Source organism: Oncorhynchus keta, chromosome 19 (assembly GCF_023373465.1).
Source record: "Oncorhynchus keta strain PuntledgeMale-10-30-2019 chromosome 19, Oket_V2, whole genome shotgun sequence".
In the NCBI taxonomy this organism is placed as follows: domain Eukaryota; kingdom Metazoa; phylum Chordata; class Actinopteri; order Salmoniformes; family Salmonidae; genus Oncorhynchus; species Oncorhynchus keta.
In genome coordinates, this window is record NC_068439.1 from 66,798,405 (window position 1) to 66,825,777 (window position 27,373).

General features: G+C 43.5%; 1 protein-coding gene across 1 annotated transcript in view; it reads left to right on the top strand.

Annotated features, from left to right (window-relative positions):
• The window catches only part of LOC118398740 (monocarboxylate transporter 10-like), a 60,850-nt gene that overhangs the window by 19,460 nt on the left and 14,017 nt on the right, over positions 1 to 27,373 (top strand). The window contains exons 2-3 of the mRNA XM_035794390.2: positions 22,359 to 22,503; positions 24,373 to 24,802. Coding sequence (XP_035650283.1) covers positions 22,359 to 22,503; positions 24,373 to 24,802 — 575 coding nt within the window. The remainder of the gene's footprint in view (positions 1 to 22,358; positions 22,504 to 24,372; positions 24,803 to 27,373) is intronic.

Genomic DNA, 27,373 nt, shown 5'->3' on the forward strand with positions numbered 1-27,373 from the left:
ACAGTGTGAAGGGTCTGACAGGCCAATGACCTGCTGGAATCCAGTCTAAGTTTTCAGTTTCCAAGTTTCAAGTTAATGTCACATGCACAAGTACAGAACTGAAAGGCATTTCACTGTACTTGTGCATCCAACACTAGACCTGCCGTGCATTAATTGGTGTGCGGGTCAGCTGTTTGTTCACCTGCACCCGCCCACAATTGCTAATAATGCATCCACAACCGCCCGACTATATGTGAATATCTGAGACCCGACCCTAACCCGACCCTAACCCGACCCTAACCCACTAATATAGAAAAGGAACTGTAGGCTACAGTCAGATGGCGAAACGAGGGTTTCTTTTTTTTGTGTTTTTTTTTGTGTTTTTTGTGTGTGTGAATTTTACCCTGTTTTCTCCCCAATTTCGTGGTATCCAATTGTTTAGTAGCTACTATCTAGTCTCATCGCTACAACTCCCGTACGGGCTCGGGAGAGACGAAGGTTGAAAGTACACGACCCAACCAAGCCGCACTGCTTCTTAACACAGCGCGCATCCAACCCGGAAGCCAGCCGAGGAAACACAGTGCACCTGGCAACCTTGGTTAGCGCGCACTGCGCCCGGCCCGCCACAGGAGTCGCTGGTGCGCGATGAGACAAGGATATCCCTACCGGCCAACCCCTCCCTAACCCGGACGACGCTAGGCCAATTGTGCATCGCCCCACGGACCTCCCGGTCGCAGCCGGTTACGACAGAGCCTGGGCGTGAACTCAGAGTCTCTGGTGGCACAGGAAACGAGGGTTTCTGCAGGATTTATTTTTCTCTCCTGATTTCGATATCTTTCTGCTTATAATTTCCAACATTTTGGTAGGCTATTTGTTAGTCAACTTGTCTATATTAGTGTCACGACTTCTGCCGAAGTCGTTGCCTCTCCTTGTTCGGGCGGTGCTCGGCGTTCGACGTCACGGTCTTCTAGCCATCATTGATCCTTTTTTCATTTTCCATTGGTTTTGTCTTGTCTTCCCACACACCTGTTTTCAATCCCATTCATTACCTGTTGTGTATTTAACCCTCTGTTTCCCCTCATGTCTTTGTCAGAGATTGATTTGTTGTCAGTGTAGTGTTATTGTTTGTATAGGTGCGCGTCGGGTCTTCGTACCCATATTTTGTTTGTACATTTATTGTTATGGAGCATACTTGTGGAACTTTATTAAAAGACTCCATATTTACACTCCATTTGACTCTCCTGCGCCTGACTTCCCTGCCACCTATTACACCTATGCTTGACAATTAGATACATGCAGCTTCTCTTCTCTCATGTTGCCCTAGAAGACTAAATAAACCCTTGCTCACCAGAATAATGTCAGAAATCGATAGAATGACTGCTTCAATCTGGCAAAGATCTGTTTCTTTCGCAGAGCAAAGACCTTTTAGGGACCTGGGAGAAAATACAATAACTTTTAAAAACAAAACAGGAAAGATTTTCTATGCAGTTTGACTGGTTGTAAGGAAATAAAAAGCTGTGAAAATGACCCAATATGTTTCTGAAAAGATTTCAGTTAGGCTTGGATGCATATTCAACGTGGTTGAAATAGCTTTTAGGATGTTGATAAAGATATCTATCATCTGTAGCGGTGCAAACTGTGCATTCACATTCTCTCAAGATGCACAGATTCACAGTAAAACCAGTCCTATATTGACATAACCTGAAAGGCCGCTCAGCAAGGAAGAATCCACTGCTCCAAAACCGCCATAAAAAAAGTCAGACTACAGTTTGCAACTGTACATAGGGACAAAGATCATACTTTTTGGAGAAATGTCCTCTGGTCTGATGAAAGAAAAATAGAACTGTTTGGCCATAATGACCATCGTTATGTTTGGAGGAAAAAGGGGGAGGCTTGCAAGTCGAAGAACACCATCCCAACCGTGAAGCACGGTGGTGGCAGCATTATGTGGGGTGCTTTGCTGCAGGAGGGACTGGTGCACTTCACAAAATAGATGGCATCATGAGGTAGGAAAATGATGTGGATATATCGAAGCAACATCTCAAGACATCGGTCAGGAAGTTAAAGCTTGGTTGCAAATGGGTCTTCCAATTGGACAATGACCCCAAGCATACTTCCAAAGTTGTGGCAAAATTGCTTAAGGACAGCAAAGTCAAGGTATTGGAGTGGCCATCACAAACCCTGACCTCATTCCTATAGAAAATATGTGGGCAGAACTGGAAAAAGTGTGTGCGAGCCAGGAGGTCTACAAACCTGACTCAGTTACTGAGGAATCGCCCAGCATTCAGTTACTGCTCTGTCAGGAGGAATGTGCCAAAATTCACCCAACTTATTGTGGGAAGCCTGTGGAAGGCTATTTATTGTGGTCCATAGCTTATAGGCTACGAGGTGCATGCTCAGAGAAGCACAGAGCAAAGTTATATTTCTAAGATGGCTGATGGGATGGTGTAACGACAACTAGGCTGCATTACACACTAATGAATATTCCAACCCCGAGTCCCGGCCTGCTCTGCTCTTGCTGATCAAACACGTTTTTGTGTGCCGTCTAACTAACGGCGACACTGATTTGGCATTGGAGAAATATGATAAAATGAACACGTAGGCCTATCTCTCTGTCAATTCCTAGTCTGTAATTTGTGCGGTATTACAAAAGATTCTGCTAATGTGTAAAATGACGTGGAATTGCATGAAATGTTTATAAAGGGCATTTTTTTTCTCAGACCTGCAAATACAGTGATAGATTCATGTAATGCTTTTACTATAAAGGTTATGTTCCACCCTACTCTTGTAGGCTGGTCAGCAAACTACATCTGGCAGTCCCGTGCGCTATCAAAATTCCTGCATTGCTGTGTGATGCTTAAAAGACTAAGAACAGTTTTTAAAACTCCATATCTAAGGCTCTGGTTTGTCCAAGAAGTGAGGGTACATGGTAGATATGTTCTCTGCTATCCACTTTGTTTTTATTCTTATTTTGTGGATTGGGGTGGAAGTAAAATATTTCGCTAAAGGGAAGCTAACCATTTTAATTTGAGGTCCTATTTTCTCTCCTTTTTTCTAACCGTTGCTATATCAAACTTCTTTAACACATCTGAACAGTAGACTAGGTTACAGTTCCCCTGTGACTGTCGAATTTGTATAGCGCCTCACAATCATCACACATAACACAGCAGGCACTCCTACCATCCTCTTTTACCACTTCACCAAATCTTTCCAAAAACATGACTTCTGGCCCTCGCAGCTTTTCTCGTATTGAATTAAACTCCTACATTGTCCTTTTTGCTTCCTTATATTGCCTCGGTAGATCGGCGTACATTTCTTCTACCCGTTCCCAAAAGCGATTGGCGTGTAGGCTATTTGGTGTGTGTACAGTTAAACTAGCAGCATGGTCAATCTGGGGTCTGCGTTGGCCGTACAGCATTTACTGCGATGCGGCCTCTGCAGAAGTCAGGGCATTCGTACTTCTTGCACTTTGTGGAGCAGAGCTGTTGTGAAGGAAGGGAGTTTGTTTATACAGGACGTACCACCCCCACCTACTGTCAACCAATCATGTCAATGCGGAGCTATACCGAGCCCTCCGCATTGTTACAACATTTGGGAGGTGCACAACAATGCCGTACGGAGCTTGATTTAGCCTCTGCAGACCTCTGGAGGCCCCGCCATTGTCATACCCATCTTCGGACCCCATTTGCAGATCAAGCATAAATCGTCTTTTAGGCCCTAAAGCATAGGTTTACGCACTAATGCCAGATAGCCAAAAGGAATGAAAGAAAAACCTCAATGTAGCCAATAGATTTGATACATTTATGGATTTTTTTAAAGTTACTGTTTTCTCTTTATTCAACCACACCCCTTTTATCCACACAATATTTCATGACCCTAAACACAAACAATGATTACATAACGCTGTGCAAATGTCTGTAATTCTCTTACACATTAATACCGCGCTTTAACAGTACAGGTAATCGGGTACACATCACTGCGAGTGATTTACTTCTCCTGATAATTTGTAAATGAGGAAGCAAATGAGGATGGCACAGCCTGGGATCAAGATGTACATTTGAGATAATCCCTCCCTTCCCTCCCGACCGTGCACAGTGTTCTTCCTCAGGGTAATCCGCCATCTGTCCCATGTGACGCCGGTACCAAGCCGGTTTGTTTTCTCCTAATCTGAGTCAAAGCTGGGACACTTTCCTTCCAGTCTGGATCCCATGGACCTGCTGGGGGAACAGAAAACAAGGTGGAGTGGGGCGAGGCCTTTCCTCCTTCTATTCCTCTCCTCCGTTCCACCCTCCGTATCTCAGGGTCTCCAGCTCAGGTTCTCCAGGCCCACAGCAGGAGCTGTCTAAATGGACCACAGAGCAGTAAAGTGATTCAAGAAAATACAAGAACACAATGGTAGTGATTCCATGTCTGCCTGTGGTGGAGGTAGGGATCTTATCAAGCCTTGTTAGACAAAACATTTTGCATCGCTTTGTCACTCTCCTTCCATACACCTTATCCTGGGCTCAGCCATACAAATGGCCCGCATTCCCAGCCTTGTTTTGAAATGAGACATTAACAGTAACAACCTGTGGCCCCTTGAGTTTAATTAAATACTGAATGTGTCTGTCATTTTTACGGCTGCGACTAAGAGAACTATAGCCTACTTGAGACGTGCACAAAGATAGTTGGCACACAGAGTAAAGAAAAATAATTGAAACGAAGCTCTCCAGAAACATTTGATGATTAGTAAGCAGATACTGGTTAATGTTTGACAGAGCATTTGACCTCTGTCTCGTGTAAGCTTGACACTGCATTTAGGTGAAGGTTATTGGGAGATAAAGCATGAGTAGGTAAACCGACAGGCGGAAAGCACAACAGGACACTGCCCACAACAGGACACTGCCCACAACAGGACACTGCCCACAACAGGACACTGCCCACAGCAGGACACTGCCCACAGCAGGACACTGCCCACAGCAGGACACTGCCCACAGCAGGACACTGCCCACAGCAGGACACTGCCCACAGCAGGACACTGCCCAGAGCAGGACACCGCCCACAGCAGCAGCACGAGCACCAATTGCTTGGCTTCCTGATCATGATAGTCAATGTCAGCTCATAGACTGAGGGGCTGGAAAAAGGACACCAGCGAATGGCTGTTAGTGACAGAGCAGCAACAGTAGGCCTAGTGCTTTGGAAACAGGTAGAGTGGGAGTCAGTAGCTCAAAAGATATGCCTCTCCGGTGTAGTAATTAAAACATCCTGATGCTCAATTTCTTGGGAACGCATTTACTCAGAAGAGCTGACAGCTCATCACTAAACGTTATGTTTATCAAACAACCTCATCTGAATAAGAGGCATTCTGTGGTGTGAAGGCTGGCCTGGCATTGATTTCTCTGACGCCTCAGGGTGGACGCAAACAGCTCTGTTTTGGATCCAAATGATTCCTGTTTAGTAACCCTCTAAATAAACATTAATCTGGCCCGGGCGACCATCTGTTTGTAATATTTCCTCAGTTGGTTGGTTTATCTCTCACTTTGATTCGATTTGAAACTGCACTTAGAAGAAGGCAGCTGCTGTCTCATTACAGCAGAATATAGTGTACAAACAGCCTTTGATTTCCTGATGGTACTGAATTGACTCTCCCTCTGAGAACTTCAAGGGAAGAAGGTTTTGCAGTAAATGAAAGACTAAAGGTTTTGGAGTAAGCCTAAACGAAATACAACTTACTGAGATGAAAAGGCTTTGCAGTCAATGATAATGAGTGTATCAGTAGATTTAAAAGCGTAGTATTTTGTGACTATTTTGAAATATCACATTCTGTGAAAACCATTTTGAACAAAAAGATGGTCAAATAGAAATCCTAAATGAAAACAGTGTGTAGACTGGCCAGGCTCCATGTTACAGTATATGGAGGTGGGAGAGAAGCTCCCCAATCACCATTCACTTAGAGTACACCACCCCTTTCCTCCTCTGCGCCTCCCATAACTATATAGAGGAATGTCTTGCCAAACAAGTTGAAGTTTTAAATGTATATCCTCCAAGCCATAAATAATTAGCGTCCGTTGCACTTTTTTGGCATGTCAGCATAGGTTATTTTATTCTCCACTTCCCCTGGTCATGAAGCATGTGCGTGGGTTTTTCATATTCAAGAAAGAAAGACCGAAATCTCGACCATGTGCAGAGCAAAGCCAAAACCCTCTATAGAGCAGGCAAGTGTAATGCCTTCCATCTGGGGGAGAGGGAGTGAGACTAATGCTTGTGTGTGTGGAGCAAACCTGGGTTCAAAAAAAAAAAAAAAATCATTCAAATACACTTTTTGCATTTTCTTTGGTCTTTCTGGAGTGCGAGGAAGGACTGAGTTTGCACTTTTGCAACTATGCTATTGGTTCCATTGTACCAGGCAAGCTCAATCAAGACCAGATAAAAACATATTTTCAAATTGTATTTGAACCCAGGTATGTGGTTGTGTCGTGTACAGTGAGTCCCAGAGGTGGACTGGAGTAGTGGACTGTGGCCCTCCATGGGGGCCAGAGGATTAACCAACCACCCACTTAAATTATTGGTGTAATTGCCAGCTAGGAGCTCTGGTAATGGCATGACTGGGGCTTTTCTCAGTACTGCTTGATATCACAGAGAATCTGGGCTGGCGTGGGGATGGGGGTGATGGTAGGGGGTAGTGCCAACTAAGCACTGAGCAGGAGAGAATGGAGCTGCTGGCAGCCTGAGCCGAGTGTCATAACTGGTTCAGTGTAACACCAAAGTGCTCAGGTAGAACTGGACAATATTAGCCCGACTATAAATGGATACTGACTTCCCGTGGGATGAAAAGGGCTGCTCAGTTTAGTTCTGTAATGTCTTTCAGATAGTTCTCTCTCTCAGTCAATGGCCGTTTGTGGGGACTGGGAAGACTTGTCTCTGGTCATTGACAAACCCTAGGAGCCTACTGGTTCCTTGGCAACATTTCACCACTTGCTGACAGCTGTGGTACTATTGGTCAGTGGTCATCATGAGAATGAATCTTACATCATTTTTTTAACAGGCTGAATCATTGAGATTTATTTAGTTTCTGACAGGTTATGAAGACCCACCGCACTAGGCACAAACTAGTTGAATCAACGTTGTTTCAAAGTAATTTGTCAACGTGTTGTGATGTGGAAAATACGTTTGATTTGAAAAAAGTTGTTTTGAGGGTGAAATTTCAACCACAGGATTATGTCATGGTAACCACATTTGAATATAGACCAACCTTGTATAAAATATGTTGAATTTGTACCTTTAAAAAAACATTAGCACCTCCTATTGAAGAATTGATCGGTCTACAACTACCCTTTGGTCTCCCATTGTGTTTTAACCAAGCCCAGCCCTGCTTAAAGTTTAATTTGATTTAGTCCTATTCCTTCACTTTTTGGCTGAGATGGAGATGTGAATCCAACACATTAATGATTAATTTGTAGACAAACTGCAATTAAAGCCAGACTAAAAATCTATGGCACAGATGGAACTATCCATGCAGAAGATACAGTACATCTCCTTCAAATATTGATATTTTGTTGCGTTGACAACCAAACAAAAATCAATATCACTTTTTAAATACAGTAAATAGCCTAAAGTTAAGGCTATTTTACAACCTAATGTAACATGCAACCTTAATGAGTAACACATCCATGTCCACATTTTGAGGTTACGTTAACTATAAATGTCTTGTTTATGTAATCATATAAAGCGTACACGTTCAAGATAGCATGGACAGGTCATCACAGGTCAATAACGATCTTAACAATTGCTGTAATAATCTGTACAGAATCACGAACGGCATTGATATCTTGCACCATGTACTTTTAATGTAAGTTCAACTGCAATCCAGGTCATTTAGTTCTGCTATTAGATGAAGCACAGTGATAATTTATACCGCAGATTGTGTTAACTAAATATCTGACGTTGTATTCCCATTTGAACTTTGCTGTTGAAAGCATAGTGAAAACATATATTGGAAATTCAACTGTCTTTTTGAGTGGGTGAATATAGTTTGTAATCTCATTGATCAACGTCTCAAGCAAATATGATCCATGTTGAAATGACGTGATTTGCCCAGTGGGACATGTCTTCCCATGACTTCTGTATCTTAGAGCAGTCAATGCTCTTTTGTGGGATGAACGTAAACAGTGTGTTTAACAACCGATTGAGTTGTTTCAGGATTGTGGCTGTTACACCCCAACCCCCCTTGGTGCACATTTAGGGTCTGGCCTGCTATGTTAAAAGCATGCTTAACATATGGAGCCTTGTGTGTTAAACCCATTAACCCCTTCTCTAGTCTACTATCCTTCTCCTGTGTTGGATACCTCTCTTCTCTAGTCCACTTAGCCTCACACCCTACACCATACTCGGTCTCTCTGTGACACCATAGGTATTATCTGTTATACAGTTACAGTACAATCTCTGAGTCAGTCTTCCTCAGTGTTAGAGGTGACTGGGTCTAAAATGGGTTCGATAGGCTGATCATAATGCGACGTGGCTGTGCTAGCTGGTGGGGTTGAGGCTCTGCGTTGTTCTGGCGCAGGGCTGGCGCTGTTCTCCATTACTTCCCCCCTTAATAGAGCCCTGAGCTGGGCCTGTCCTGAAATGACTGGGATGCAGCCATGGCTCTCCAGCTCCATGTAACACAGGCCAGACTGGGGATGTGTTCTCCCTGCGGGAGGGGTCTGGATTTGGGTCCGTTTGTCAATATGGAGCAGCTTAGCCTATCCCAGATCAAACCCAGGAGGAGGAACAGAGTCCGAGGCCTCATGGTCAGGACCGACTACTCAGGTTGGCTGTAGAGTTACTGGGCCAGCCAAGCCAAGCAGCTAAGGCCTATTTATCTCTTTCTAGTTGTTAGCATACTGTATATCATCGACCATGCTCCGAAACCCCTGTGTGTAGTTATGAACACAGCTCCGAAACCCCTGTGTGTAGTTATGAACACAGCTCCGAAACCCCTGTGTGTAGTTATGAACACAGCTCCGAAACCCCTGTGTGTAGTTATGAACACAGCCCCGAAACCCCTGTGTGTAGTTAAACCCCCCCTGTGTAGTTATGAACACAGCCCCCCCTGGTGTGTAGTTAAACCCCCCTGGTGTGTAGTTATGAACACAGCTCCGAAACCCCTGTGTGTAGTTATGAACACAGCTCCGAAACCCCTGTGTGTAGTTATGAACACAGCTCCGAAACCCCTGTGTGTAGTTATGAACACAGCTCCGAAACCCCTGTGTGTAGTTATGAACACAGCTCCGAAACCCCTGTGTGTAGTTATGAACACAGCTCCGAAACCCCTGTGTGTAGTTATGAACACTAAACAAAAATGTAAACGCAACTGGCATGCTGACTGCAGGAGTGTCCACCAGAGCTGTTTCCAGATCATTTTATGTTCATTTCTCTATCATTTGGAGGCTAATGTTGTTTTAGAGAATTTGGCAGTAAGTCCAATCGGCCTCACAACCGCAGACCACATGCAATCACACCAGCCCAGGACCTCCACAGCCGGCTTCTTCACCTGCGGGAACATCAGAGGGGGGAGGGCGGGGTTCCGAGGAGTATTTATGTCGGTAATAAAGCCCTTTTGTGGGGAAACCTCATTCTGATTGGCTGAGCCTGGCTCCCCAGTAGGTGGACCTGGCTCCCAAGTTGCTGGACCTATGCCCTCCCAGGCCCACCCACGTCTACGCCTCAGCCCAGTCATGTGAAATCCATAGATTAGGGCCTAATGAATTGATTTCAATTGACCGATTTCCTTATGAACTGTAACTCAGCAAAAATCTTTTAAATTGTAGCATTTTATATTTTTGTTCAGTATAATGAACAAAAGGATTTGTCTTTTTAGTGTCAACAAAGTTTAAGTGTAAGTGCGGCTGCTTTATGCAGTTGTGTGCTAGGAGGTCACAACCTACTTACATTTACATTTAACATTTAAGTCATTTAGCAGACGCTCTTATCCAGAGCGACTTACAAATTGGTGCATTCACCTTATGACATCCAGTGGAACAGCCACTTTACAATAGTGCATCTAAATCTTTTAAGGGGGGGGGGGGGGTGAGAAGGATTACTTTATCCTATCCTAGGTATTCCTTAAAGAGGTGGGGTTTCAGGTGTCTCCGGAAGGTGGTGATTGACTCCGCTGTCCTGGCGTCGTGAGGGAGTGTGTTCCACCATTGGGGAGCCAGAGCAGCGAACAGTTTTGACTGGGCTGAGCGGGAACTGTACTTCCTCAGTGGTAGGGAGGCGAGCAGGCCAGAGGTGGATGAACGCAGTGCCCTTGTTTGGGTGTAGGGCCTGATCAGAGCCTGGAGGTACTGAGGTGCCGTTCCCCTCACAGCTCCGTAGGCAAGCACCATGGTCTTGTGGAGGATGCGAGCTTCAACTGGAAGCCAGTGGAGAGAGCGGAGGAGCGGGGTGACGTGAGAGAACTTGGGAAGGTTGAACACCAGACGGGCTGCGGCGTTCTGGATGAGTTGTAGGGGTTTAATGGCACAGGCAGGGAGCCCAGCCAACAGCGAGTTGCAGTAATCCAGACGGGAGATGACAAGTGCCTGGATTAGGACCTGCGCCGCTTCCTGTGTGAGGCAGGGTCGTACTCTGCGGATGTTGTAGAGCATGAACCTACAGGAACGGGCCACCGCCTTGATGTTAGTTGAGAACGACAGGGTGTTGTCCAGGATCACACCAAGGTTCTTAGCGCTCTGGGAGGAGGACACAATGGAGTTGTCAACCGTGATGGCGAGATCATGGAATGGGCAGTCCTTCCCCGGGAGGAAGAGCAGCTCCGTCTTGCCGAGATTCAGCTTGAGGTGGTGATCTGTCATCCACACTGATATGTCTGCCAGACATGCAGAGATGCGATTCACCACCTGGTCATCAGAAGGAGGAAAGGAGAAGTTGTGTGTCGTCTGCATAGCAATGATAGGAGAGACCATGTGAGGTTATGACAGAGCCAAGTGACTTGGTGTATAGCGAGAATAGGAGAGGGCCTAGAACAGAGCCCTGGGGGACACCAGTGGTGAGAGCGCGTGGTGAGGAGACAGATTCTCGCCACGCCACCTGGTAGGAGCGACCTGTCAGGTAGGACGCAATCCAAGCGTGGGCCGCGCCGGAGATGCCCAACTCGGAGAGGGTGGAGAGGAGGATCTGATGGTTCACAGTATCGAAGGCAGCCGATAGGTCTAGAAGGATGAGAGAGAGTTAGCTTTAGCGGTGCGGAGCGCCTCCATGATACAGAGAAGAGCAGTCTCAGTTGAATGACTAGTCTTGAAACCTGACTGATTTGGATCAAGAAGGTCATTCTGAGAGAGATAGCGGGAGAGCTGGCCAAGGACGGCACGTTCAAGAGTTTTGGAGAGAAAAGAAAGAAGGGATACTGGTCTGTAGTTGTTGACATCGGAGGGATCGAGTGTAGGTTTTTTCAGAAGGGGTGCAACTCTCGCTCTCTTGAAGACGGAAGGGACGTAGCCAGCGGTCAGGGATGAGTTGATGAGCGAGGTGAGGTAAGGGAGAAGGTCTCCAGAAATGGTCTGGAGAAGAGAGGAGGGATAGGGTCGAGCGGGCAGGTTGTTGGGCGGCCGGCCGTCACAAGACGCGAGATTTCATCTGGAGAGAGAGGGAGAAAGAGGTCAGAGCACCGGGTAGGGCAGTGTGAGCAGAACCAGCGGTGTCGTTTGACTTAGCAAACGAGGATCGGATGTCGTCGACCTTCTTTTCAAAATGGTTGACGAAGTCATCTGCAGAGAGGGAGGAGGGGGGGAGGGGGAGGAGGATTCAGGAGGGAGGAGAAGGTGGCAAAGAGCTTCCTAGGGTTAGAGGCAGATGCTTGGAATTTAGAGTGGTAGAAAGTGGCTTTAGCAGCAGAGACAGAGGAGGAAAATGTAGAGAGGAGGGAGCGAAAGGATGCCAGGTCCGCAGGGAGGCGAGTTTTCCTCCATTTCCGCTCGGCTGCCCGGAGCCCTGTATATTCAGATGGTTAATTAGTAAATATTACTAGAAAAATATAAAAATGCAGGTTACTAGTTTTTCTTCAATATTTCAATAGTTTACATAATTTGTCTGTGTTCAAAAAGCATGATAATCCAAAATGTCAAGACACGTTAATATATTCCAAAATCCGTCCGGGAAATGATGAGTTTGGATGGTGAGGCCACTTGAGGAAGAAGAAAATGCCCTGAAAAACTAAACATATGTTAGGAGACATAAACTTGCAATACGGAAGAGGAATGCAGGGAAAAACAGAGGCAGAGGAGAGAGAAAAGGAGGAAGGTGAGCTGGAGTCGGGTAGAAATGGTGGGAAATAGGGAGATAGTTTGTCAAAGAAGAATGGTTGAAAGTGTAAACAGAGTGAGACGTACGCCGGATCGAGGTCTGAAGGAAAAATGGCAGTGAATGAGGGCAAATTATCAGAGGTAGCAAGTGTGGTACAGTCTTTGGAGCCCGAGGCTTGGAGATGAGTCTGTGAACTCTTTGGAGAAAGTGGAACTCTGCCTTTTGGCTGATCCATTTGTGGTTTCAGTGTGTGTGAAAATGAGTTGGATTCTGTGAAATCGGTGAAGGAAACAAGTGGTCTTTGAATTAATGTTTGTGTTTCTGCTGGTCAGAGGGAGCAGGTGCTTTAAACCAAACTAATTGAGGTAAGAGATGTGACTTGTTTTGCTCTCAAGAATATGAGTGATTACTGGGGTAAATTGAGTGATTACTGGGGTAAATTGAGTGATTACTGGATTGTGATCTTTCTAGGGAAAGAAAAAACATGTTATGATAGCTCATTTTCTTTCGTTAAGTGTAAGGTCATTCAATGTGAACCACTTCTACCAGTAGTAGTATGTGTCATTGCCTGGTCACAAGGGTTTCACTGAAGTGAAGTTTCAGAAATTCATTAGATGAGTAAAATATATTTTGAAGATTTCAATTAAATATCTACTCTGATCAACAGGGTGTGATGTCAGCGTGTGATGTGCCTGCCCTTAATAGAGCAATTAAAGCATGTATTGGTCATTAGCCAGCACCGTGTATTCTGTGTTAAGTGACTTGTCAGCGAGCAAGCCTGCATGGTATTATACATCAGGCAGGGGAGGCCCAGACTGAGACTGAGGAGCAGGCCTGAGCATGCCTTCCTGCAGCCTCCAGTCCTTAAATGGAATGAGTCACTGAGCTGAGCTCTACCTGAAGACCGATCACCTGCACCCCTGCCCATACTGGTTAGTGGTTAGATTAGGGAGTAACTGGTCACTCTGTACTAGGTTAATTTTTATTTCAGCAGAGTGGTAGTGTAAAGTCATACATGGAAGACTAGTCTTGGGTGTGGTGTGTCTTTATAGAAAATTAGCATGTTTTTAGGATATTGTGGGGAAACCTCAGTCATGAAATATTCCAACCTGGTCTCAGAGCATTTCGTATTCTTATTTTTGTTTTGTATGGTATGTATTCATTTGTGGATGTCCTTCATCCATTTCGTATGATATGTTATGAATTACAATTCATATTATGTTACCAATTTGTAAAAAGTACAATGTATGCATTTGCAAACCATACAATATGTTACAAGTTTCAAAACGTATGATATGTTATGAACTCTAGCTAGGTGGCTAACATTACACAACCAATTCACAACCTTTGGGTTGCTAGACATTGGCGTTATACGCCCACCCATTCACCCCGACCAACCACCGTAACCACACCAAACGTAACATATGTCCCAGATTTACATTTACTAGGTTACATCTAGTCTGAGACCAGGTTGAATATTCCAACAGACAGGCACACAGACATGCATGGCATTCCAAAAGGGTAGGTTTAACAGAACAAATGAAATTTAACCATACTTTAACACTCATATCATCAATGATATTATTTAGGCCTATAAAGCATTTATAAAGTCATCAACAGCTATTGTTTCAATTCAACCCACTTTTAGGTTTAAAATACAAATAAATAATAACAATAAAAATACATAGGGTTTCAAGTTTTGGTTGATTTCAAATGTAATCTTCAAGTTGATCATTAATATGTTGGATTCACGTCTCAATCTCAACCAAAAATCAAAGTTAAAGATTAGGACTCAATCAAGTCTAACTTTAAATGTAAAGTTTGATTCAGTCCTATTCTTTAACACTGAGACTTGGTTTAGATGGAGATGTGAATCCAACATATCAATTATTCATTTGTAGACACACTGCAGTTCAAGCCAAACTAAGTCAGTGGCACAAAATATACATCTCCTTCAAATGTTGATATGTGGTTGTGTTGACAACCAAACACAATTCAATATTACTTTTGTAATTACAGTAAAGTTAAGGCCAGCTTACAAACGAATGTAACAGCATTTATTCAACCTTAAAATATGTCCATGAATGTGTTTCTCATTGAGGTTTACCTATTGTAACTACAGTGCCTTCAGAAAGTATTCATACCCTTTGACTTATTCCACATGTATTATGTGTTACAACCTGAATACAAAATAGATGTTTTGTTTTACCTATCAACAGACAATACCCTATAATGACGAAGTGAAAACATGTTTTTAGACATTTTTGCTAATTTATTGAAAATTAAGGGTAGCCTAGTAGTTAGAGCGTTGGACTAGTAACCGAAAGGTTGCAAGTTCAAATCCTGGATCTGACAAGGTACAAATCTGTCGTTCTGCCCCTGAACAGGCAGTTAACCCACTGTTCCTAGGTCGTCATTGAAAATAAGAATTTGTTCCCAACGGACTTGCCTAGTAAAATAAAGGTGTAAAAAAAAAAAAAAAAGAACCCCCCCCCCCCGATATCTCATTTACATAAGTATTCACACCCCTGAGTCAATAGTTTGCAGAAGCACTGTTGGCAGTTATTACAGCTTTGAGTCATCTCGTCTGTATCAGTTTTTCACATCTAGATTTGGGGATTTTCTCCCTTCCTCATGCTCTTAAGTGTGCTGTTCACCACCACTCCCCATCTATCTTCAAGTTTGAATATTTGGAAGAGCAGTGATGGCACATTTAGATGACAAATGTTTGTCCATTGGAATGTTACGCTTTTAGATGGTTTAAAGCTTAGTGATAACACATTAGGAATTCAACAAAGGTTGACATCTCATTGATCAATATCTCAACATGGTGTGTGTGCCCAGTGAGGACACATGAACAATCTGTAAGTGAGCTAAGTTTTCCTCTGTGTGGCTAGGGTAGAACAGTGTGTGCTGTTGATTTATTAACACTTGGCTCTGTAAGGGAGAGTCCTAAAGGTGTGAGGGTTGTCTTCTCTGGCCCGTGTGGTGTCAGGTGAAGCCTGTGTGCTGAAAATGTGTGTATCTATATTTTAATTTTCCATGTTGCTATGCCATCCAGGCTGTTTCTATTAAGCCTCTTTCCTAGAATGCATTATGAGTGGCTTTTTGTTTGACGAACATTGAAAAGGGGTAATATTGGATGTTCTGCATTGTCTTTAGTAGTAACTTTCCATTGACTGCGGTGATTGAGTAGCCGAACCCCCTGCTAAGGGGAGAAATGTGAGGTTTTTACTGCGTTTACTGAGTTTAAGTTCTACACACTGGGCATACACACTGGTTGAATCAACGTTGTTTCCACGTAACGGTTTTGACTTGAGGTTATTATTCATAGGGGTGCCAGGTAGGTTGTGCCTACCAGAGAAAACATTGGTTTCTCCTTTTGGTTTGGGAGGGAATGAGTCCCATCCGTCAAGTGTACACCAATACAAAGGACTTATGTAAAAGTCAGGATGGAAATAAACTTTTCATAAACCCTTAAAACATGGGAAAGAACTTAAAAAACAACTATTATTTTGTGTGGGTTGTATTAGCAACATCAATGATTTCACACACATATAATAATATCACAATGAGTTCTGGTTCCTCCAGAAATGTCCTGTACCTCGGGCCTAAAAAGAGTCCCGCCTGGTAAAGGAGTTCAGGGAACTCCCGTGACCTTAGTCACGCAATATTTGTCCGTTCATTCCGTGTAGCGTAAACCCAGTATTAATCATACAAGCAATATACCAATTATTTTACCACAGAACTTTAAAGCGTATCAACTCTTACTAAGTCCTCAACTACAACTAACTACATAAATCATCACAGTATACATCATATCAAAACAAACGAAATACCGTGTACAAAAAGGTTGTAGTCAGTCAGACAATCCAATCCGCCAACAGATCTCCAGCGGAGAAAGGCCACGAAGAACAGAGAGGTGTAGTCCACGGACGCAAAGAGTGGATCCGATCCTGGGTAAACTCTATTAGGCTACAAAACACACGTTTAACAGCAACAAAATAAACGGAATAGAGAAGCTTCAGAACTGAGGGTTGAACACATCCGCAGTCACGTCTCCATCACAACCCCCCTTTTGTGCAGCTGATGCTGGCTATTTAATTGGGAATTAAAGGGAAAGCGTCCTATTGGAAGGATAAGCACTGAGACGGTTCAGAAAAATTCAGGGCCATCACAATGTAATTTAAATGAAATTACATTGAACCAACGTGGAATAGACGTTGAATTGACTTCTGTCCGGAGTGGGTAGCCACTATCTTCCATTAACTAGAACCCTGAGATGTCCTGTTCAGAAACTGTGTGCAGCTAGCTACTGTTTAATGTTACTGCTTAATGCCAGAGAAGAGCCTAGAGGGGGGACAGGACAGACAGACTTCCTCACCATGTGAAAAGGACAAACATTTTGTCCTGTTTTCTCGGTCATCCTGGGCTCTGTCACTGAATCACAGAAAAATAGGAACCAAGTAGTGAGACAGAGGGATTTCCCTTCTGACAGCATAATAACTGTCATACCTGCTGAATCCATCTGAATCTGCTCGAACCCTATTCGCAAAATTAGTTGAAGTTGTAGAAACTATGAAATGCAAGCTAGAGCTATAAACGTTTTACAGCAAGAGTGTTCATTGACCCTTAGTTGCATAGCTTCCCAGTGAGGTCTTCGTTGAGGGAGATGCAGGCCCAGGGTAATTGCGTGTGAGGGGATTGTTTCATAGCGTGAGGTAGGTCTGGCTGCTGGGTTGACTGGGTTCACCATCCACAGCCTCTGAGCACAACGGAGAGAGCGGTTAGGAAGTGAACAGAGAAAGCCTAGACCAGCTCTGCCCGGACTGTCTGTCAGTGACTGTACTGTCGGGGCCTCCGGCACGAGCAGGATGTCACCTGGAAAAGAGGATCGTCCTGATATTACATTTTCAATTTGATATTCTTCCTTTCGTCTGAAGCGTAAATGCTTTTAAATCGAGAAAGCCCAAAGATGAAAACAGGACAGCAATTTCCTGTTGTCTTTTGTGAGATTTTTCTTCCTTTTTGTTCATGTCCATGTATTACATAATGTAGGCTAAATATGAGAAGACCGACTCTTAGAACAGCCATAGAATGTTGAGGGATTTGTTTAGTTGGGACCCGAATACAGACCTTTAAATATGGCTTTAACCTGTTTATGACTGCACCCATAGTGTGAAAAACCCAGCAGCATTGCAGTTCTTGACACACTCAAATCAGTGAGCCTGGCACCTACTACCATAACCCATTCAAAGGCACTTAAATATTTTGTCTTGCCCATTCACACTCTGAATGGCACATATACACAATCCATGTCTCAAGGCTAAAACCCCTCCTTTAACCTGCCCCCCTTCATCTACACTGATTGTGAAGTGGATTTAACAAGTGACATCAGTAAGGGATCATAGCTTTCAGCGGGTCAGTCTGTCATGGAAAGAGCAGGTGTTTTTAATGTTTTGTACACTCTGTAGGCTATTACTAAATAAAAAAATATGAACAGACTATGTAATGTAGCTTGTAAGTGGAGAACGTTCCGACCTGCTTTTAGAACTAACTATCTCTAAGCCTACTCAGGTTACCTTCTGTGACTCTGCAAACTCTGTTCAATCGTTCATTTCGCAGAGAGGTATATTAAAATAATTAAGCACACAGATATAGATTTATTACAAGCTGAATGATTAGCCTATTATATCATGCCACGCCACTACTAGTCACCAGGCTAGACAGAGTCTTTGACTCAGTGAATGTGACAGAACCAATGTCCTGGCCTTGTATTTCCATCCCTAGGAGTGGCTCTAGTATTGAGTCTGTTCACTAGCCTGTTACCAGCTCTGTTTGTGCAGTCTCACCAGCTCCTATGCTCCTGGAGTTGACAAGATGGCACAAACAGGATCTGTTGGGTGTAACTATATACATTCACTTGTGGGGCCTTGTCTTCTTTATCATGTTGATATTATAGACACCTACTGATTTTTGACTGTGATGGATTGCACAAATAGATCACGCTTGTGATGACAATCTGGAATAATAGAATTAGCCTAGCAGGCAGCCTTGGGAGAAAAGGTATTCCTCAGAGGGAGAATAAACTGAACCCTGGCCCATGCTCTTCCCCTGGGTGGAATGGGGGGGGGGGGAAGAACTCCGAGACCTTTTTAAGGGCTCAGCACTTTCACTTGTGAAGTTTTGTTTCCCCTGTCACATTCCCCAGACTGGTTTATTTCTGTGGGGAAACTAGTAGCAGAAATGATCCCCTCTTGTCTGTGAGTTGTGGTGCTAGTCAGTGTGACAGGGAGTTACCCCTAGCTGTGGCCCAGTCGGTCTTGCTCCAAACATTTGTTATTCACTTGGTAATTATGCTTCTCTATAATTTCTCTGGTCAAAGGGCACTGGCTGACTCTTGCACAATTGCTGTGTGTGTGTGTGTGCGCGCGCATGTGTGTGTTCTTTTACTGTTGCTTGTCTTTCCTCTCCCCATCTCATGTTTGCTTATTTCCTATGATAAGAATAAAGGCCAGAAACAATGTTTATTCAGCTCCGTGCTGTGTTTATTTAGACTATTTCAAGAAGGGTTCCTAGAGTGAATATTGTTAATGGCCATGGCATGGTGGTAGAATAGACTAATGCCTGCTGGGACCCAAATACAGATCAGACAAGCAGAACAGCCATGGGTCTCTAGGTTGGATACAGCCTGTGGCACTGGTGTTGTTAATCACCTCTATTAGACTGGCTTCTGTTAGTCCCTGTAGTAGTTTACCTGCTCACTAAACAAGCGGAATAAGCACGTTCTTGGCAGAAAACCGAGAGTGTATTCTGTTTTGAAATATATTTGAATCTAGGTGGGATATCTTGGTATGCAATTTCATAAAGGACTGATGACAGGCCTTTTTTTGTAATGAAGAACTGTAAGGATTATTTATATCTATCTGTTAAGAGGACATTGTAGTCTGTAGCGCTTCCTCTTCCCTCAGACTCTTCCTACTCCTCTGTCCTACCATCCATTGCTCTTCAATACTGGTCTGGGAGGGGCTACATGTTTAGATCAAGCCGTTGGAAAAACCTGTATATAGCCAAAAAGCATTGTAGTTTACTGTACTATATAGTGAGTATATAAAACATTAAGAACACCTGTTCTTTCCATAACAGACTGAACCGACAGTGCAGTTCAAGGAGAGTTAAGAAAATATCTACCAAATAAACTAAAGTAAAATATAATAAAAAGTAACACAATAAAATAACAATAACGAGGATATATATACAGGGGGTACCAAGTCAATGTGTGGGGGAAACAGGTTAGTTGAGTTAATTTGTACATGTAGGTAGGGTGAAGTGACTGCATAGATAATAAACAGCGACTAGCACCAGTGTACAAACAAATGGAGGGGGTCAATGTAAATAGTCCGGTGGCCAGTTGATTAATTGTTCAGCGGCCTTATGGCTTGGGGGTAGAAGCTGTTAAGGAGTCTTTTTGTTCTAGACTTGGCGCTCTGTTACCGCTTGCCGTGCGGTAGCAGAGAAAACAGTCTATGACTTGGGTGATTGGAGTCTCTGACCATTTTATGGGCTTTCCTCTGACACCGCCTATTATATAGGTCCTGGATGGCAGCTTGGCCCCAGTGATGTACTGGGCTGTACACAGTACCCTCTAGCGCCTTACAGTCAGATGCCGAGCAGTTGCCATACCAGGTGGTGATGCAACCGGTCAGGATGCTCTCGATGGTGCAGCTGTAGAACTTTTTGAGGATCTGGGGACCCATGCCAAATCTTTTCAGTCTCCTGAGGGGGAAAAGTTGATGTCATGCCCTCTTCACAACTGTCTTGGTGTGTTAAGACCATGATAGTTTGTTGATGTGGACACCAAGGAACTTTAATCTCTCGACCCGCTCCACTACAGCCCTGTTAATGGGGGCCTGTTTGGCTCTCCTTTTCCTGTAGTCCACGATCAGATCCTTTGTCTTACTCACTTTGAGGGAGAGGTTGTTGTTCTGGCACCACACTGTCAGGTCTCTGACCTCCCTATAGGCCGTCTCATCATTGTGGGTGATCAGGCTGTTGTGTCGTCAGCAAACTTAATGATGGTGTTGGTGTCGTGCTTGGCCACGCAGTCGTGGGTGAACAAGGAGTACAGTAAGGGACTAAGTACACCACCCTGAGTGGCCCCAGTGTTGAGGATCAGCGTGGCAGACGTGCTGTTGCCTACCCTTACCACCTGGGGGCGCCCCGTCAGTAAGTCCAGGATCCAGTTGCAGAGGGAGGTGTTTAGTCCCAGGGTCCTTAGCATAGTGATGTGAGCTTTGAGAGCACTATGGTGTTGAACGCTGAGCTATAGTCAATTAACAGCATTCTCACATAGTTGTTCCTTTTGTCCATGTGGGAAAGGGCAGTGTGGAGTGCGATTTGAGATTGTGTCATCTGTGGATCTGTTGGTGTGGTATGTGTATTGGAGTGGGTATAGGGTATCCGGGAGGATGCTGTTGATGTGAACCATGACCAGCCTTTCAAAGCACTTCATGGCTACCGACGTGAGTGCTACGGGGTGGTAATCATTTAGGCAGGTAACCTTTGCTTCCTTGGGCACAGGGACTGTGGTGGTCTGCTTGAAACACGTAGGTATTACAACTTAACACATCTGTGGGAAGCATTGGAGTCAACATGCGCCAGCATCCCTGTGGAATGCTTTTGACACCTTGTAGAGACCATGCCTGACAAATTGAGGCTGTTCTGAGGGCAGGGAGGGGGGGGTGTGCAACTCAATATTAAGATGTTCCTAATGTTTGGTATACTCAGGGACTCATTCAGACATTTAGTTCACTCATCCTCGTCATACTTTAGGACTGTCATGTGTAGATAAGCATGGCCTAGTCCATAGGATTAGTCAAAGTTTAGACCGGAGTTCATGCATTTGTTTAGTTCAATGATCTGAGGAGTCACACCTAAAGGTTACTACAAGCTTTACTCTGTCAATCTACGTGGGTGAAGTGGGATTTTTGGAGTAGAGGACACCTTTTGGTAACATAATATACTCGCCGGTCCCACTCTTATTCCCAATGGGGTTGGGGCAAAGTGTGTGTGTGTGTGTGTGTGTGTGTGTGTCATTTCATTTTGTGAAAGAAAGGAAGAGTGGCCTTCCCTTTCTAGTAGTAGCAGTAGTAGTAACTAGCTTTAGCCTGGCTAGCTAGCCTTTTAGCTTCCCACATCTCCATGTGAAATAATCAATTTATAATAAAAATGTATGCCTTGGCAAATATTTTTATACTTGCCGGTGTAACCTAAAACATTCTCAGTTCATGCTGCTTGTGTATTCATTCCCATATCAGCTAAAAATAGAACCCTGTCATGTTTTGGTCAGGCAGAAAAAAGCACATGGCTAGCTAGTTGGCTACAGCAGGTTCTACCATTTCACAATAGTCTGTAAACACTAGTTATTACTTCTACACAAAATACCTTTTTGGATGGATTCTTGTTGTTTGGTTTACTGTTTGAACATTCGTTGAGATTATTTTTGGTTGCAAAATGGTCTACTTTGATGAAAAGCCTATAGATCAGATCAAGGAACAAAACGACAACGGCCCCCACAGCTGCAGAAGGAATGATACAGGGTGTCACTTTTTTACGACATGAAAATTGCATGAGCGGAGCCGCACATTTGTGACGAAAAACAACATTGCAACACTCCGAATCTTGGCTCTGCGTAGAGCTTGTACTGTAGTAAGCTTAAATCTCTTAACCCAGAAACGGACTCCAAAGGCCAGTGAAGAGAACTATCTGATGTATGTGTACATAATGCACAACTAAGCATATAAGCTTAACCTATATGATGCAAGCTTTTACTTACTCATGTATTTTCTTGTTGACAAGAATTTTTCATGGTAATTCGTAAAACCTGTTTTAAATAGTTTGTTTAGCGTGGCAGCCGGAAGAGGGGTGCCTCACGCTCCAGCAACATTTCCAATGTAACAACAGTCTGTATTATAGAATTAGGTCATTTAATAGGATCTCTGGTCTGTGTGAACTGTGAAGTGTTGCTGCTATTGTCACTGAGCTGTAATGTAATACAGCATGTGCTTTAAGCTTAACTCTCCTATCTCTCTGTGTCTCTTTCTGTCCTGCAGCGTGGGTGGGCTCCCTCTCCATGGGGATGATCTTCTTCTGTTCGCCCATTGTCAGCGTCTTCACAGACCTGCTTGGCTGCAGGGTGACAGCCGTGGGCGGAGCCGCCGTGGGCCTGGTGGGATTGCTGGCCAGCTCCTTCGTCACGTCAGTACTTCTATAGCTACCCTCTTTCATCAACCATTCTTATGTGTTGTGTTAAAATGTTGTCGGGTGTGTTGGGGACTTCTTTATACTAAAGTCCTCCTTACACGTGTGTGATAACAAGATAAAGGGCCTACTGCAGTTAAGGGTTGGTCTCCCGTCATCCCTTTCTAATCATCGCATGTGATGGTACACTACCAAACTCAACCATTTAATCTGTTAATACACACAACAGTACCTTGACTGTGTGGAAATACATTGCACAATAGTTTCTGTTGACACTTCCATCACCTAATATAGCATTAAATATTGCTTATAAGCAAACAATGTTCTGCACCTGGCCAGTGTAATAATACTGTCAGCTCAGTCAGTATATTGATGTTTTTCAAATAACACTTAGAAAACCCTCTGGGTTGTCCTACAGATATAGGATCTTAATTTGGTCACCCTGTTGCAGACATTTAAGACTTGTAGAGTATTTGAGGTTTAGAAAGGCTTCTTAAGTTTCCTCTTTGAAATCGGACAATTTTTTCCCTTATGAAAAATGTATCAACGGCTACAAAAATGTCAATTTAATTATAAAACACATCATCAATATTTCCTATTATTGCTGCAGGATTATTTTCCTGCTGTAGCAAACTGGCTCAAATTAAGATCCCACTTCTGCATATCCAGACTCATGATAGTCTAAAATGAGGGAACAAAGATCACCAGGGTACAGTAGAAGCAGTGGTGTAAAGTATTTCAGTGAAAATCTACTAAAGTCGTTTTTTGGGTATCTGTACTTTACTATTTATATTTTTTACAACTTTTACTTCACTACATTCCTAAAGAAAATAATGCTATTTTTACTCCATACATTTTCCTTGACATCCCAAAAAACGTTCTCTTGATGTTATCATCCCTGGCTGACTCACTAAACACAAATGCTTTGTTTGTAAATGATGTGCCCTTGGTTATCCGTAAAATAAAAACTGGAATAGTGCCATTTAGGTTTTTTCAATATAAGGAATTTGAAATTATTTATAATTTTACTTTTGATACTTCAGTATATTTAAAACCAAATACTTTTAAACTTTTACTCAAGTAGTTTTTTTACTGAAGTATGACAATGCATAATTTTCCACCACTGAGTAGAAGTACTGGGAAAGGATCATTAAAGGTGTGGCCATAAATGAATAAGCTGTGTTTTATCTGATATCAGCCCTGAAGTGGTGAGAGAAGTGAGTGAACATTAGAGCTGATGACTGTAGCACTCTGAGAGACCTGCCATGAGCTCGACCCTGGCTTGGCCTGGCCTAGAAGCAGCTCCAGCTCACCCCTGACCTCCCTCGCTCATCTGGGGTGGCAGGGTAGCCTAGTGGTTAGAGCATTGGACTAATAACCAGAAGGTTGCAAGTTCAAATCCCCGAGCTGACAAGGTACTAATCTGTCGTTCTGCCCCTGAACAGGCAGTTAACCCACTGTTCCTAGGCCGTCATTGAAAATAAGAATTTGTTCTTAACTGACTTGCCTAGTTAAATAAAGGTATAAAAAAATCTATTTATCCAGAATTAGCTTTGTGCTAACGGTAACCCTCCTACAGTCCGGCCTGCAGTTGGCTCACCGAGGACTGGGAGGTACACAAACAAACAGGGTTGACATAGTACACACGAACTGCGAGTGAGGCTGTAGTGTGTTGGAAGTTGTACCAAGCCAGCAAGTCTAGTTTGTTTTCCAAACTAGACTAAAGTGAGTCAGACATGAAAACTTGTTTAGCTAGCTCCTCAAGTCAAGTTACTCAAACGTGTTTTTCTTTGTGTGAACTTTAAGCAGCTGTAAACATAAAATTGACCCCGCATCCTGTCCGGTCTCTCCTCTCTGACCCCACAGGTCCCTGGGTCCCATGTACTTCACTTATGGCATCGTGTTTGCCACGGGCTGCTCCTTCGCCTACCAGCCCAGCCTGGTGATCCTGGGACACTACTTCAAGAAGCGCCTGGGCCTGGTCAACGGCATCGTGACGGCCGGCAGCTCTGCCTTCACCGTCACCCTGCCCTTCCTCCTGTCAAGCCTGCTGGAGAAGGTGGGCCTGCAGAACACCATGAGGATCCTCAGCATCCTCATGTTCATCCTCATGCTGGCTGGGTTAACCTATACTCCCCTGCTGCCCAAACCTGTCAACAGCAATAAGCCAGGCAGCCGCTGCCCACCCATGAGCAAGGTGTTCAACGTCAGCATCTGGAAGTCTCTGGGCTACCGGATCTGGGTCTTCGGCATCCCTGCAGCCCTCTACGGATACTTTGTGCCTTACGTTCACCTGGTGAGTGGTTTTATTTTTCATGGGGGGATCTTTGATGTGTACTGTGTGAATGTGTTGGTTTGTGTATTTGTGTTTCATTACTCAGGCCCCTGTGTTAAAGGTTACTGACATGTAGAAACACATAGAGATGTGGCAGTGTGGAACATATGGGCTTGATTTCACAGGAGGTTGGTGGCACCTTAATTGGGGAGGAGAGGCTCGTGGTAATGCCTGGAGAGGAATTAGTGTAATGGTATCAAACATGGTTTATATGTGTTTGATGTCATTTCATTCACTCCGTTCCAGACATTATTATGAGCCGTCCTCCCCTAAGCAGCCTCTCCAGCAGACACGGTCTATCATATTCTTAATATCTCCCTTCATGATGTGTTTTGGACATTGGCTCTGGGTAACTCAGTTAGCAGTAATCAGGGTCAATTGATCTTCACAAACACAGATACAAAACACATTAGTATCAAGTGTTATTAGTGTGAAAGGTGATGAGGGGCCTACACCTCGACTATGAAGTGCTTCATGCCTGTGACATGCTGGCTGGGCTAAATACAGTATGGCTGTGTGTGTGAACTTGAGTTACTGTGTGGTCTCATCGACCTGTATGACCCTTGTTTTTAAGCACCTCTCCTGATCTTTTGGCCGTTCTAGAAATATTTTTCTCAGTTCAACTGATTATTGTTTCACATTTAATCATAAGCACCTATTTTTCTTTTCATTGAATATCAACATTTGAAATGCTGTTAAGCTGCTATGATGAAGGCTTATCAAGACCCACACATCAATTGATGATTTTCTGTCAGCTTATTTAAGATTTTTTTTCTCTTTAAATGGGAGTAGAAAGATGTATAAAATACAAGCACTGCTTACATGTACTGGACTGTTAATCTGTGGTGCCTTTCACATTCTTAGATAACTGATGAAGTCGGAACAGTAGCACATCAGCCTTAGCCTATATTATACTTAAAATGTATTATTTTTATACCTTTATTTAACTAGGCAAGTCAGTTAAGAACACATTCTTATTTTCAATGACGGCCTAAGAACGGTGGGTTAACTGCCTTGTTCGGGGGCAGAACGACAGATTTTCACATTGTCAGCTCGGGGGATACAATCTTGCAACCTTAGTTAACTAGTCCAACGCAATAACGACCTGCCTCTCTCTCGTTGCACTCCACAAGGGGACTGCCTGTTACGCGAATGCAGTAAGCCAAGGTAAGTTGCTAGCTAGCATTAAACTTATCTTATAAAAAATAATCAATCAAAATCACAAGTTAACTACACATGGTTGATGATATTACTAGATATTATCTAGCGTGTCCTGCATACAAGTATCTAAGTATCTGACTGAGCGGTGGTAGGCAGAAGCAGGCGCATAAACATTCATTCAAACAGCACTTTAGTGAGTTTTGCCAGCAGCTCTTCGTTGTGCGTCAAGCATTGCACTGTTTGACTTCAAGCCTATCAACTCCAGAGATGAGGCTGGTGTAACCGAAGTGAAATGGCTAGCTAGTTAGCGCTCGCTAAAAGCGTTTCAAACGTCACTCGCTCTGAGCCTTCTAGTAGTTGTTCCCCTTGCTCTGCATGGGTAACGCTGCTTTGATGGTGGCTGTTGTCGTTGTGTTCCTGGTTCGAGCCCAGGGAGGAGCGAGGAGAGGGACGGAAGCTATACTGTTACACTGGCAATACTAAAGTGCCTATAAGAATGTCCAATAGTCAAAGGTTAATGAAATACAAATGGTATAGAGGGAAATAGTCCTATAATTCCTATAATAACTTCAACCTAAAACTTCTTATCTTGGAATATTGAAGACTCATGTTAAAAGGAACCACCAGCTGTCATATGTTCTCATGTTCTGAGCAATGAACTGAAATGTTAGCTTTCTTACATAGCACATATTTTACTTTTACTTTCTTCTCCAACACTTTGTTTTTGCATTATTTAAACCAAATTGAACATGTTTCATTATTTACTTGAGACTAAATTGATTTTATTGATGTATTATATTAAGTTAAAATAAGTGTTCATTCAGTATTGTTGTAATTGTCATTATTACAAATAAATAAAAACAAATCGGCCTGTTAATCAGTATCGGCTTTTTTGGTCCTCCAATAATCGGTATCGGCGTTGAAAAATCATATTCGGTCGACCTCTAGTACATAGCATATGTCAAAGAGCATGAGACTCCCCAGAACTCAGGGATTCCAGACAGAAGATGACTCAATCTAAATATAGGGTTTTCACTCCATTCCTAACAGTTACTAAATGTGCGACAAGTTGTTTTGATGCGTACCAGTTGCAGTATTTTATAGCAATGCCTTACAGTAGATGCATTAGTTGTGTGGTCTGTGGAGAGTCATGTTGGGAGGTTTGATCTGGGGGGAGTAAAAATAGTCCCGTTTCAGCCGAGGCAAAGTAACATAAACACAGGTTTTATTATTCCAGTGTTGAGTACAATTTATAGGAAGAAAAAATACAATATGGATGGAAAAACATGATTTAGGAAGAAGGGAGGGGAGAAGTGTGGAGGGGAGAAGTGTGGAGGGGAGGGAAGGGTCGAGGGTTCAGTAGGCCACTGT